At 43.9% G+C, this 15,101-nt stretch overlaps 1 protein-coding gene across 9 annotated transcripts in view; it reads right to left on the reverse strand.

Annotated features, from left to right (window-relative positions):
• Positions 1 to 3,184: 3,184 nt before the first annotated feature.
• Positions 3,185 to 15,101, reverse strand: part of ANKRD17 (ankyrin repeat domain 17) — a 133,130-nt gene continuing 121,213 nt past the window's right edge. For all 9 annotated transcript variants that reach the window (XM_075608153.1, XM_075608143.1, XM_075608133.1 and 6 more), the window contains 6 exons: positions 13,290 to 14,947; positions 11,299 to 11,484; positions 10,219 to 10,467; positions 5,911 to 6,092; positions 4,937 to 5,095; positions 3,185 to 3,802 (listed from right to left, as the gene is read on the reverse strand). In XM_075608153.1, the coding sequence (XP_075464268.1) occupies positions 3,743 to 3,802; positions 4,937 to 5,095; positions 5,911 to 6,092; positions 10,219 to 10,467; positions 11,299 to 11,484; positions 13,290 to 14,947 (2,494 nt within the window). In that variant the 3' untranslated portion in view covers positions 3,185 to 3,742. The remainder of the gene's footprint in view (positions 3,803 to 4,936; positions 5,096 to 5,910; positions 6,093 to 10,218; positions 10,468 to 11,298; positions 11,485 to 13,289; positions 14,948 to 15,101) is intronic.

Consider the following 15,101-nt stretch of genomic DNA (forward strand, 5'->3'; position numbering starts at 1 on the left):
AATGCAAAATTAGTAAGGGCTGGGACCCGCTGCGCCCGGTGGCGTGGGTGGCCGCATGAGCATTCCCCACCAGCAGGGGAATCCTTCTGAGCAGGTCCCAGTCCCCGCTCGCTGCACGGCTCACTACGCACTGTGACGCGTCAGCCGCCAGGTAATGCAAGAAAATTGTGATCCCGAGCGGTGACGCGTCACGTGGTGCGCTGATGAGCGTATCAGCTGCGGGGGCGGGAGCGGTCAGACAGCTTCCTACACAAGGTAAGGGGGTGGTGTGTGTGTGTGTCTCAGCGTGTAGGAGGGGGGGGGGAGAGGGAAGGAGGAGGGAGCGGGAGCTTACCTTCCTTCCAGCAGCAGCTCCCTCCTGCAGCCCGGGAGACCGAGCCCGTGGAGGGAGGAGGGGGGGAGTAGCGGGTCCCTCTGCTCAAACCACGCCGCCCCTCCCAATCCATACAGACCGCATATCGCGGTCTGTGCCTGTCAGCGCGCCGCCTGTCTGCAGTGCGGGCGCGCTGACTGAGGGAGCGGGGCCTTAGCCTAAACCAGCAAGCTTTTCAATAATGATGTTGGAGGAATACTGTCTTCAATCAGCATCTTTGCATGATTATTGCCCATGTGCAAATGTGCAACAGAGCACGGGAAACCCTGGGGGATTGTGGGGCTGAAACATTTTTAGTGTTCTTATTTCCCGATATCATATCTTGGCTTTAGAATGCTGCTTCAACCACAGAGGATTTCAATTTGAGAACTAGTTTGTGTATTGAAGCCAGGCAGCAAACTAGTAAATTAGATTTTCATACAGATTCTATCTGAGCCTTAGACATATAGAAATTTTAAAGACATGGCTGCTCCAACTGTTCATATCCATAAATGGGGACATGAAAAACAAAAAAAAAACCCTCTTCAGGGATTCGTGCCTTTGTAAAGGTTTAACATCACACACACACACACACACACACACACACACACACACACACACACACACACACACACACACACACACACACACACTAAAAGGTGTCTTCATCCTACTGTTAGCTTGTGCTTTTTGTCCCTCGAGTGGTTATGAAAAACCGTGTCATGAACAGATGTTAAGACCATGAGGGGGTTTCAGAACCTGTTCTATTCCACAACGCCAATCTTTAGTAAATGTAGGTATATTCCTCAAAGTATTTCCATGATCTTCCCATATTGTTCTGCTTTATGTGCTTTCTTAACACCAGTTCCTGGAGATGCAGTTCATGACGGTGTCCCACCATGTAACCATCTCCCCTTACCATTTTTAATAGTCATAGTTACATAGTAGATGAGGTTGAAAAAAGACGTACGTCCATCAAGTTCAACCTATGCTAAATTTAGACAACAGATACTTTATCCTATATCTATACTTATTGATCCAGAGGAAGGCAAACAAAAAAACCCCAGTGACATATCATCCAATGATATCTCATAAGGGGAAAAATAAATTCCTTCCTGACTCCAAGAATTGGCAATCGGATTAATCCCTGGATCAACATCCTTCCCATGTATACTTATTTGGTATATCCCTGTATACCTTTCCCATCTAAAAAGATGTCCAACTTTTTTTGAACAAATCTATTGTATCTGCCATCACAGTCTCCATGGGTAATGAATTCCACATTTTAACTGCGCTTACTGTAAAGAACCCTTTCCTTTGTTGCAGGTGAAATCTCCTTTCCTCCAACCTTAAGGGATGGCCCAGAGTCCTTTGTACTGCCCGTGGGATGAACAGTTCTTTTGAAAGCTCCTTGTACTGTCCCCGAATATATTTGTATATAGTTATCATATTCCCTCTCAGACACCTCTTTTCTAATGTAAATAAATCTAATTTAGCTAGCCTCTCCTCATACGTTAGAGTCGTTTTGCAATTGAAGGATTTGCTTAATTCATGAAACACAGCAAGACTTCTGAAAAGTTCCAATACGTTGTAAAAAAAAAAAAAAAAAAATCCTAACAAATGAGGACCTGAAAAAATAAATTGTTTGCACTGTGTGTGTGTGTGTGTGTGTGTGTATGTATATATATATATATATATATATATATATATATATATATATATATATATATAAACTTGGCCCTTACATTAAAGTATTTTCCCCATGATAAAAAGGACAGCCAATGTGTACTATATTGATCATAAAACTGGGCTGTGTAAGTAGAACTGGGGCAGTAACATCTGTTTTGCCTCTACCTCAATACATCCCAAGTTCGCTTGCAGTCAATTATTTCAAAATAGCTTTATTTGTTAACACCCTTGCTGCTTCAATACACTCTTTAAGGGAGCATATCAGTCTTCGAGACAATTTCCCCCTTTATTTCAACTTCCTAGTGACATCAATTAAACTATTTACAACTCAAAAGTAGTAGTTTATGAGTTACTCACACAGCGAAAAAAATCAAACACTTCCTACTCATGAATGAAAAGTTTATCCACAACTCTCCACTTTAAGGCGCACTCCTAAATTAAAAAAAAAAAAAAAAACAGTTAAAATCAGTATGAAGCTGAACCGTGTTTATTTCAGCTCCCGTGACCCCCTTCTTCCAGAGATCCCTGTGAAGGGGGTGCCTGTATCTCTGATCTCTGCCTTCTAAATGTCCTACATCGCGAGGGCCAATAGGAAGCTGCAAAGGTTGATGTCACGGCTTCCTATTGTCCCGCAGGATGCAGGACATTTAAAGCCACCATACTGATACATCTAACTAGCCCCATCTTCGCTGGTATCATCCCCTATTCCGAGGTAAGTATGTCAGGAAACAGGAGTGCCTCTAATTGCCAGTTCCTCTGTACAGGGCCTCTGACCCTATGAGTTTGTTACACTTGAGTATAATTTATTTACAAACATATGTGATTAGATTTCATCTCCCATGTGGTACGTAGTTGTGAAGTGTTGGCTCGCAAATCAATGGTAATAATTTTTTAAAAAGTGTAATATATTAACAATTTCCTCTATACTCCCAATATTACCACGCTGCATAAACCTTCTGTACTGTGCAAGCTGTGGCAAGAAATAGTGCACATAAAATATCTTAAAATGTGGAAGAGTCCATTTGGAATATTGTGATTTTAAGAAGAATAAAACCAAGAAAGATTTCCGGGTGGGGGTTAGACTTTAGATCTCAAAGCATGTATACGAACCGGAACAGAACTTAAAATTACACAAGTAGAACATTTCTGCTTATTAATAGTTTAATGTATGAAGGAAACATCCAGATTTCTGAATATGAAGGTACATCTCACATTAATTTAAGTCTACATCATGTAGAGCCTCTATACTGACATATTGAATTCTCTGCTTAGCCATTTCTGTTATGTAAACAATTGTACATTTATTTGCCATTCTAAAACTTCAGAATCAGTTACATAATTTTGCTAATTTTTCTGTGTTTGCTCAGAAGCAGTTTACAGTACTAAAACCAACCAGCCAAACAGCTTCAAGGGAGGAAAAAAAAAAAAGTTATGTCCATAAACAAAAAGAAAAAAAAAATAAAGAGGAAGGGAAAGGCTAACTATAGTGAGAATTATGGTGATGGGGACTGGGCGGTCACAACGGTCACAGAAAAAGGTCAGTTAGTAATTTCTTCTGCAGAAAGCCTACACACTTCAGTCAACCACATCCGTAGAATGATCTGGAAGCATGTCATCTTTTTTTGCTTCTGTGGGATGGTTTCTTCCCCCTCCCCCCTCCTTCTCACGGAAGGATTTTCCATGCTATCGAGACGATCCCAATCAACCCATCTGGTTCATGTGCACACTGTTCATGTGAGGGGCCCAGGTTCCGGTCCAGACCTGTCGAGAGAGAAAGAACTTGTTTACCGAAGATCAGAGACACATGGGTGACTTCAGAATGGTATAAGAGCACTAGAGGTATTTTTGCTCACGATCACCCTGGAGCCCAAACACATTCTACTTAAAATGCTGGTCAACCACTTCAGAAAACATGATCCTTTACAAACCCCTATATAGCTTATTGTAGCAAACACCCTATTTACATTTTAAAACACCTTGTTGATGTATCTTTCCAGAAAGGTAGTCCCCCACACATTAGGCAACAAATAACAATATAAATTATGAATGTAATAAAACTTCATTAAAAAAAGGTTTAATGAAGATGAAACTACTACTTGTGTCCTGCAACACACTATTAATAATGAATTGTAATTACTATTGATAATGAATTGCAGAGGAATCTAGCATGTAAAATAACTGGTTTTGTATTTTCTCTATATTAGAAATTGAGATAGCCTTGAGTAATATGCAAAGGCATGCCCACTTTCCTCACAGAATAGATTATAAAGCTGTAACTAAGAAATGTATTTCTTAAATCATTCCTATGGCAAAAAAAACAATTCAGACCCTTTGGGGAAAAAAAAAAAAAAAATCAGCTTGCTATGGATTACTAAAGCTCTTAGCCTTTAAGAGCCATTGGATCATTTTGTTCCTAAGACTACACACTGAATCAATTTGTCATTAAAGTAGCAGAACATGTTTTTTGTTTTAATACATATGAAGCAGGGGTCTCCGAAGCCAAACCACATTCATTTCAGCTCCAGGGAACCCCTGCTCCTCGAGAGGAGGTACGGGGCACCGGTAGCAGCCCCGCAGGCTTAAAGGTCCTGTTATGTGGGCCAATAGAAAGCTGCAAGGGATGACATCACGGCTTCCTATTGGCCAGTAGGATGCGAGAGCATTAAATCCGCCATTTTGATAGCCCATGCTTGCCCAATCGGAGTTGCTACTGGCACCCCCTGCGGAGATATTTCGGGATGCAGGGGGTCCTTGGAGCTGACATTTCCAGTTCAGCTCTGGAGACCCCCTGCTTCTATATTGCTATATAAAAAAAAGAAATGCAAGATTGCTGCTTGAAATGGCAGAAAGTACTTCATGGTCAAAGAGCACATATCTTTCTAGCAGGGTCCTTACTGTTTGAGGCCCATTCTCTGTAGAGTTTGAAACCATCTTTATGAGCGAATTCCAAGATGGATCAGCATGAGGTCCATTGAAAATAGGTCCCCCAGTACCATCTGGCATTGGAGCTCCAGGAGGAATCATTGCATTTCCATACATCGAGAAAGGCATGCCCTACAAAGAGAAGGTTGCAATTAAGTTTCCAAATACATTCAGAATAGACTACATTAGTAACAACTAATAAAACAACATTTAAAGGACACGTCTGGCTATATTTTCCAAACTTCTTTAATATGTAGAGGAGCAAACCGATTCAATTTTCCTCTTCTGGGCAGAAATACAATAGGTCCTTTCTTAGGTACTCCAACAGTTAGCATCCAATACCTTACAGAATGAGCGACCTGTACATTCAGGACCAACCTATTTAATTAATGGGTACTGTATAGCATATTTATATTTAACTAGACCATTCTGGATTTTTGTGAATGCAAATGCCTGGTGCATCAGCACATAAGTTAACTTTACCACTATGGATTCAGGATGTAGCTATTAAATGGGTGCTGCAATTACTGTTAGAATTGGAAACACTTTTCTATACAATATGTATTTAATTTACTCAAGTCCACAAAAACTGGTGGCATGTGATGGAAATCTTTACTAAGCATTAGCACTTATCCACATTTAATATAATGTGTGGTAGACATGCCTTGATTAAACATACAATTCTTCATGTATTGACTGGTCATTGGAAGATTCAAAACTGCATACCTGTGAGCTTATTGCACAGTATCTTTCAACAGGTTTTGAAACGAATTACTTAGACTTATCAGCAAGAACATTGTGTGTGGATCATTGGTAATTTGCACTGGTTACTTCAGCACATTATGATTGTATTTCTACCTCCAACATTTAGCAGACAGAACATTTTGCAAAGTATTGTACATTGACTAATGCAGATGGACATTTTTCAAGGGCACAATTCACATTACCCCAACTTTTGGAAAGTCCATGTAGCCAGCAGGTATGTGCTGATGGAATGCTCCTGAAGGAGGTACAATGCCAGAGCTGTCTCGCTCCATTCCTTGATGTTGTGAAAACACGCCTGGATCCGACATGGGCCTGTGCATCATGTGATTCCCCATGCCTGTGTGGCACCAGTCTGATACTTTATCTGCAAAGACATCATCATCATATCATCACGCACTCTGGGTGACATGAATCCAGATAGCAAAACAGGAAAGAGGTCCCTGCTCAGCCCTTTAATTACGTACTAGAGGGGTGCTATCTGGGAAGATAACTATTGAGAACACAAAATAGAGAGAATCCCCAGTGATGCATTCACCTATACGAATAATGAAAAATAAATACATTTTATTTTATAGAAAAAAACACCTTACCATTTAAAACCTCAAATAGTGCCAGTGTGCTCTGTGAAATATGTCAACTGCACAGGAAGGGGTCAATAATATATACCCCGCAGGTAAGCTGTAATGACAACCCTGTGTGCCAATATGTAGCTACGAGAATTATCCCAAACTCGTTTAGAATAAGATTTTGCTTTTAAATTGACAATACTCAAGATGGAGGATATTAATGGGGCAAGTAACCCCCTGTTAAAAGCAGGCTGACGACCCAAATGGTCACCGACAGTGAGGGGGGGTGGCAGATCTCATGCCTACATCCTATAAGGCTATTTGCCCCAACAGCGGTGAAATAATAATGCTGCCTCAGTAGTCCCAGTGTTCCTTCCAAGCTGCAGCTGTAGTCTAGCGAAGGGTAAATGTACAGCGTAACTAATCAAACTACTAAACCTGAATCCTGATACTAGTGGTTGCCCAGTTGGGCCACGTCTACTGCTTATGATGATTGATAAACGTTTTCCACAGGTCACTGCAAGAAAAGGGGCCTCGTTTGAACTCAATTTGTTATTTTGCAAGAGATAAATAGAGCAACTTATTGCTAAAGACAGTTGACATATTTCAAATGCACACTGGCGCTATGAGTTTTTAAATTGTATTGTGTTTCTTTCTATAAAATGTATTTATTTTTCATTATTGGTAGAGGCGAATGCATCACTAGAGATTCTCTCTTTCGTGTTCTCAATATGTATCCAGATAAGAGCACAAAATAAAATATGACTAGCGTTAATGTGTGCCGGTGGAATTAAGCAGCTGGTTCATCTTGCTCCTTACGTTTGGGGCAGATTTCATAGAACCAAAGTTTATCACTACCCCTGGACCAGGCTAATGTGACGCAAAGAAAACAGAAAACTGCAGCAGATTTAGGTGCGGATTTTGATACATCTCATATTGTGCACGGTAACCTTCTCCAACTCTGCTCAACTTGCTGCAATGAACAGGTTTGTGAAATAAGAATGGACTTTGCACTTGTTTTTGGTTATTATTGCATCTGTCTGTATCAGTAGATTACACCACAACAATGACTGAATGCATACAGCACACTTTAAAACATGACAAACAGGTGTATGTTTGAATATATTTTGTATTTCAAAAAAATGTAAATATGCTCTTATAAATTAGAAGAGGGTGCTGTGATATTGAATTCCTTAGAACTAGATTGTATACAAATTGGAATTGACAAAACATGCTTTATTTTAGCTAGCTTGTTCGGTTATGTTTTTTTTAAACATTTCAGTGGTCTAAGGAAAAACGGAAGTTTGTTACCTTGCTAGAAGTTTACCATCTGTTCACAAATAGGTTTCCATACTCTTGTTTTTGTATATGGAATTGGGGAAGAGCATTTACTGCTGCTAGCTACTACTGCAGGAACATGGAAGGACCTAGCATGCCGCTAGCTACTACTGCAGGAACGTGGAAGGACCTAGCATGCCGCTAGCTACTACTGCAGGAACGTGGAAGGACCTAGCATGCCGCTAGCTACTACTGCAGGAACGTGGAAGGACCTAGCATGCTGCTAGCTACTACTGCAGGAACGTGGAAGGACCTAGCATGCCGCTAGCTACTACTGCAGGAACGTGGAAGGACCTAGCATGCCGCTAGCTACTACTGCAGGAACGTGGAAGGACCTAGCATGCCGCTAGCTACTACTGCAGGAACGTGGAAGGACCTAGCATGCCGCTAGCTACTACTGCAGGAACGTGGAAGGACCTAGCATGCCGCTAGCTACTACTGCAGGAACATGGAAGGACCTAGCATGCCGCTAGCTACTACTGCAGGAACATGGAAGGACCTAGCATGCCGCTAGCTACTACTGCAGGAACATGGAAGGACCTAGCATGCCGCTAGCTACTACTGCAGGAACATGGAAGGACCTAGCATGCCGCTAGCTACTACTGCAGGAACATGGAAGGACCTAGCATGCCGCTAGCTACTACTGAGGGAACGTGGAAGGACCTAGCATGCCGCTAGCTACTACTGCAGGAACGTGGAAGGACCTAGCATGCCGCTAGCTACTACTGAGGGAACATGGAAGGACCTAGCATGCCGCTAGCTACTACTGCAGGAACATGGAAGGACCTAGCATGCCGCTAGCTACTACTGCAGGAACATGGAAGGACCTAGCATGCCGCTAGCTACTACTGCAGGAACATGGAAGGACCTAGCATGCCGCTAGCTACTATTTCAGGAACATGGAAGGACCTAGCATGCCGCTAGCTACTACTGCAGGAACATGGAAGGACCTAGCATGCTGCTAGCTACTACTGCAGGAACATGGAAGGACCTAGCATGCCGCTAGCTACTACTGAGGGAACATGGAAGGACCTAGCATGCTGCTAGCTACTACTGAAGGAACGTGGAAGGACCTGGCATGCCGCTAGCTACTACTGAAGGAACGTGGAAGGACCTGGCATGCCGCTAGCTACTACTGAAGGAACGTGGAAGGACCTGGCATGCCGCTAGCTACTACTGAAGGAACGTGGAAGGACCTAGCATGCCGCTAGCTACTACTGCAGGAACGTGGAAGGACCTAGCATGCCGCTAGCTACTACTGCAGGAACATGGAAGGACCTAGCATGCAGCTAGCTACTACTGCAGGAACGTGGAAGGACCTAGCTTGCCGCTAGCTACTACTGAAGGAACGTGGAAGGACCTAGCATGCCGCTAGCTACTACTGATGGAACATGGAAGGACCTGGCATGCTGCTAGCTACTACTGAGGGAACATGGAAGGACCTAGCATGCTGCTAGCTACTACTGAGGGAACATGGAAGGACCTGGCATGCTGCTAGCTACTACTGCAGGAACGTGGAAGGACCTAGCATGCTGCTAGCTACTACTGAGGGAACATGGAAGGACCTGGCATGCTGCTAGCTACTACTGAGGGAACATGGAAGGACCTAGCATGCCGCTAGCTACTACTGAGGGAACATGGAAGGACCTAGCATGCTGCTAGATACTACTGCAGGAACATGGAAGGACCTAGCATGCCGCTAGCTACTACTGAGGGAACATGGAAGGACCTAGCATGCTGCTAGCTACTACTGAGGGAACATGGAAGGACCTGGCATGCTGCTAGCTACTACTGCAGGAACGTGGAAGGACCTGGCATGCTGCTAGCTACTACTGCAGGAACGTGGAAGGACCTAGCATGCTGCTAGCTACTACTGAGGGAACATGGAAGGACCTAGCATGCTGCTAGCTACTACTGAGGGAACATGGTAGGACCTAGCATGCCGCTAGCTACTACTGAGGGAACATGGAAGGACCTAGCATGCTGCTAGCTACTACTGAGGGAACATGGAAGGACCTAGCATGCTGCTAGCTACTACTGCAGGAACATGGAAGGACCTAGCATGCCGCTAGCTACTACTGCAGGAACATGGAAGGACCTAGCATGCTGCTAGCTACTACTGCAGGAACATGGAAGGACCTAGCATGCCGCTAGCTACTACTGCAGGAACATGGAAGGACCTGGCATGCTGCTAGCTACTACTGAGGGAACATGGAAGGACCTGGCATGCCGCTAGATTATTTTCACCAGAAAGAAGACAAACTATATGTAAAAACAAGTGGGGCTATGCCCTGGTTGCACCAGTTACATACAGGAGTTTCACTCTACTAACATAACACCTCTAAACTTGCTCTGGGTCCATTAAGGTCAGCAGTTTGCATCCCTGCGTATTCCAATATTTTATGTTGATTCAGCAGTTCAAAATGAACTTGGACAAGTAATTTTAACACAGTCTAAATAACATTCCACATTAGCTGTGTGCAAAGGTTGATGACCCCTCTTTAATAAACTAAATACAGTTACTTAGGATTATCTTTGGGTTTTGCAAGGTTCAAGGACAAGATCAACCTGTATTTTTGGGCTTACCCTGACTGCCTCCCATGCCTTCAAAAGACCAGATCCCACTGTGTCCTACAGAAGTGGCCAAGTTGCTCCCAATCACCGATGGCGTGGAGGTCCCAGTCTGCCGTATCCGTGCTGAGCGCTCTGTTCCGATTGGTACAGGAACTTTTCTGTCCTGAGGCACAGAGCTGGGTTTCTCAGACACCATGGGTCCACCAGAAGGGGAAGGAGACTGCGCTCGAACACCGGCAGACGCAGCCTGGGCTGAAGAATCTGAAAAAATACGTAAGTGTGAAGACACATCTAACATAAGTGACACAATGCTGCTGTCCATATCTATCAATAAACATTACACATTTATTTTATGGACAACCAGGATACCATGGTCAATCCAGATTTTCACTTTAAATTCAGCTGCAAAGATGACACTCAAACTTTGTGTAATGTCTTTCTTTGTTTGATTCAATTGTTTTTCGGAATTTTCGTGTAGAAAAATGTAATTCATTTTGCTCGCATGTACAGTACCTTTTAATATTAAGCGGTTTTAAATCACGCCATAGTTCTGGATGAGAGTCAGAACTAAATAATGGTTATAATTGGCAAGCAAGCGCCCCCCCCAAATGATGTGCTTTTTTTTAAAGCTTACCTAGACAGGGGAGAGATAGGTCCCTCAGAGCTGATCCATGGACCAAAATCTCAGGCAATCCTCTCTGTTCACGAGATATTTGTCGGGTTTGAAAAGGAAAACAAACGTACAAATAGCACCCACCCGGGCACGAATAGAAAGTTGCAATATCAGTTCCAGATGGCGTTACAACTTTCTATTGGCTGCCGGAGTGAGCCTGATCACTTGGCCATGTTGTGGCCACTGAGCAACCAGGCGACCATAGGAACAGCTCCTGGAGACCAATCAGCAGCTCTGTTGCACCCCCCCCGCCCTCCCCTCTCTCTCCCCCCACCGGTAGGTAAAAAAAAACCTGCCGGAGAAGTTAAATGGTAATGAGCTTGTATGCAGGAACTTAATGTACGGTCCTCGAAAAGTTGTTAAAATGCACTTTAAAGCATTACTGTAACAAATACTGTATGTCACGTTTCACTTCTTACCACTAGATGCTGATGAACATGGAGTCAATAAACTGAGTGGAGAGAAATGTTGTCGGTTGAAATTAGAAGCTGCCGGTGCACCTCCAGGTGCATACATCTGACCTCCAGAAAGGTTTGAGGCAAAGGTACCCAGATGAGTAGCGGACGATGCCACAGAAGTATACGGTGAATCCATGTTCACAATACCTTTGGGGGGAATAAAAGTAGTTTAAATACGGTGGTTACATCTTTGAATCTAAAATCAATCGAATACGCACAAACAAGAACGTGATTTAAGACATGGGACGGTGGGGGGGACCGGGGGAGGGAGGGGAGGAGACATACGGTGCCTAAAGGGTTAACATTTAAAAGAATCACTACATGTGCTATATATGAGTTACAGTGCAGTTAAACCTTGTCAAAAAGCAGAATTACACAGCATACAATGCTTCCACTGCAGCCAGGGATTCTGGATAATGACCTGCAAATGCAAATTCTGTGCATCTCTTTTTGCTTCGTATCCACTTTCACATGGATACCTATAACCCTGAGTGCTGGAGGGGCCACGGGCCCAGATCATGTTCAACGTTGGTTGAATAAATCACAAACCGCTTAAAAATTCCATTAGGAGTGCTACTCTTATTTTCTTCATATAACTGTATTATACTATTGCTTTTCAGCACCCGCCAGTATTCCTTTTGAAGCAACCATTGAGTGCATGTATATTGCTCTTGTAGATAATCGGATTCAGGCGCACGTTTAAAGGGATCCAGCAAAGTAAGTGCATGGCCAGCAAACCTACGCACACTGTTTTGACCTCTTGGGTCCCAGCTCTTGAAAGCGGTCATGTGACCGCTGCGGCCCTCAACCTGGAAACAGACATTTTCGTCTATTTCTCTATACTTCATATCGCGTTCTGCACGCCACGGGAACACAAGGCACCAGCAAAGCTTTACACCAAAAAAAACACCCCACCCTCTTTGGGCATGATATAGCTGCCAGACTCAATGATGCAGTGTTTATGTCTTGGGGCACCCAAAGGGTTAAAGCAGCAAACCCCCCTTTTTTTTCTACACCTTATATTTATTTCAATTACTGTTATGCATTTATTTTATTTTTATTTTTTTTTACTCTGGGTACTCCAATTAAGTTACCAAGTTTAAATGCCAGTCCAGGGGAAACAAAATAATCACCAAACCTCACACAAATAAGAAGCCGTTACATCACTGGTTGTGACTTTTTCTTTAAGCGAGTAATAACATGCAAATGAGTATTCATCACATCACTTTTAGGTTTTTATACACTTTAACGTGGATCCATTTAAGCTCATGCCTGCCGTTTTACACAGCGATTACAACCGAGACCCAAGAGGTCAAAAGAGTGTGCGTAAGTGTGCTGGCCATGCACTTCTTTAGCCCAGACTTGACTAGATCCCTTTAAACGTGAACCTGCATCAAATAGCCACGAGAGCAATATACAGTCACTCAGTGGTTGCATCAAAGGAATACTTGTGGGTGCTGAAATGCAACAGTACCATAGTTATATGAAGGGGAGGGGGGAGAGAAGAAAAAAAAGGAAGAAAAAAAAAGTGTAGTATTCCTAAAGGAATATTGAAGCAGTTTGAATAAATCACAACCGTTTCAGTCCAGCAAAGTGGGCTATTTAAGGTTACCAAAAAGGGACAGTATTAATGAGCACACTGGCGTGTATGACAGGGAGGTGACGGGGAGGCTCCCCTACCTACAGCTGCAACGTCCCTGCTGCCGGTGCCCCAGGGAGAGAGGTACAGCCCCTTCCACGTCACCCTCTTCTCCACCATGTGTTCTACTGGCGCAATTATGAGTAGTGTGTGGCCCCTGTGGGTCTATTATATTACCGACTGCTGACAGATTTAGAATATTGACTTAATATTAATTGCCTATAAATTATGGGTACCTAAAAGTTAACATTCTACGTTTGTTTTTTGCTTCAATAATTGGACCCACTATGAAAAGCAACAAATGTGCACTCACCTGAGGGACTCTGAGCTGGCCTTTGCATTGGTGGCCGGAAACCTGGGGCTTTGGAAGTATCAGACGGAAGCATTGACTCTGAATTTGGCAGATATGAAGACTGGGCAGAAAGCATGGACTCTTGAGTGGACTGAGATGAAACCATAGAGCCACCCCAGTAGGGATGTGAGGGAGATGGATTATTTTCAAAGAGAGTGCTGAAAGGACCAAAAGGTAGAGCTGAACTGTAGTTGGGGGCCATGGGTTTGTTTGAGGGATGTCCTGAATTTTGAGAAGCACTTTGTGCACTTAGATTTGAAGGAAGCTGACCAGAAGATGGAACACTTTGAGGCCGTTTAATATTTGTATGCACAATGAGGCCCGAGACAGAGGAATTTTGCACAGGAGCGTGGTTCTTGTGGGCAGGGCTTGTTCCGTGTAAGTGAGGTCTAACTGCAGAGGTCTCCATTTTAGCAGCAGACTGAGTAGACACCATGGATGGCTGAGACAAGGAGTAGGATGCAGAAATGTTAGAAGGAACAGACGTAGCCTGGTGAGCGGAACCACTTGCTGCTAAGTTGAGAGTAAGTGCCGCCCTTGGGTCTGCAGGAGGTGCTTGTGACTGCATTACGGGAGGTCGGGAATCTTGAGAAACAGAACCTTGAGACTGCTGATGCGTTGAATGCATTGAGGTACTTCCAGAGGTAGAACTCACTTGCCTGCTGCTGCCTGAGCTAGTTGTCTCCACGACAGGCTGGTTGCCCAAATCGTGCTCAGAGGACACGGAGGCCCCTTTGTTTGGAGAGGATGTCAGGCAATCAGAAGGGCTGCTCCTAGATCCCCCTCCAGGCAGGGATGGTGGGGATGGTGATGAAGGTGATGACGCTGGGTGGTGTTCTTTGGCTGTGGGTACGGGGCAGGAGGAGGCTGTTGGTGTGGTGACATGGTTGCTTGCTGTGGTGGTGACTGTAGTTGTAGTGGAGTTAGAAGTTTTGACCATTGTGACAAAAAGCTGTCTTCTGACTGAAGGTGAACTGTGGCTTCCACTTGCTGACGAAACAGGCACGCTTGTGGCCGCAGAGTTTGTGGTAGCTGCCGGGCTAGTGGACGAAGGGACTCCAAGGTTCACCTGGGGGCTGATGATATTCTGATTAGTATGGCGAGGCATCACGTGAGACTTAGGCGAGTTAGTAGCGCGTGCGGGACTTAGAGGCCTGACGGGAAAGGGACCCCAGGTTGACTGGGCTGGAGGGAAGGTTCCTCCAAAATGCGTCATGGGCAACCGAGGAGGACGGATCTGTTGAAAAGTCTGGGCAGCAAGTAAAGCGTGAGCAAACTGTGGAGGGGGATAAGACAACGGGAGTGAGACTGGAAACCCCGGCCGCACATTATTCACTGGGTTTTTCAAGGGTTTGTGAGCAGATGCTGAAGAAATGGCTGGCAAGGCGAGGGCTGAGGCTGCTTGTGATGTTGACGAGACTGTGACAGCAGTAACTTTGATACCCATAACTGAGCTGTTAACAGAGGAAATGGTGGCCAAGGTTGAAGATGCTGCTTTTGAATTTGCTGAAGAGCTTTTTAAACGATTCTTTGGGATAAGTTCATCTATTTCTTTATCGGGGTCTTTAATGAGCGCGTTAATCAGATGTGTTGCTTGCCTGGTTGATTCTGTTCCACCCCTGCATAAAAGAAACCAAATTGTAAATTATTTGATATACTTGTTTATTAATCGGTGGATAGATATCTATATATCAATATAGATATCTACATATCTAACTCACACACTAACAAAGTACTTAACACTTTCTAAAATATGTTTATTTTCTTAGAAGC

Source organism: Ascaphus truei, chromosome 1 (assembly GCF_040206685.1).
Source record: "Ascaphus truei isolate aAscTru1 chromosome 1, aAscTru1.hap1, whole genome shotgun sequence".
Lineage (NCBI taxonomy): Eukaryota > Metazoa > Chordata > Amphibia > Anura > Ascaphidae > Ascaphus > Ascaphus truei.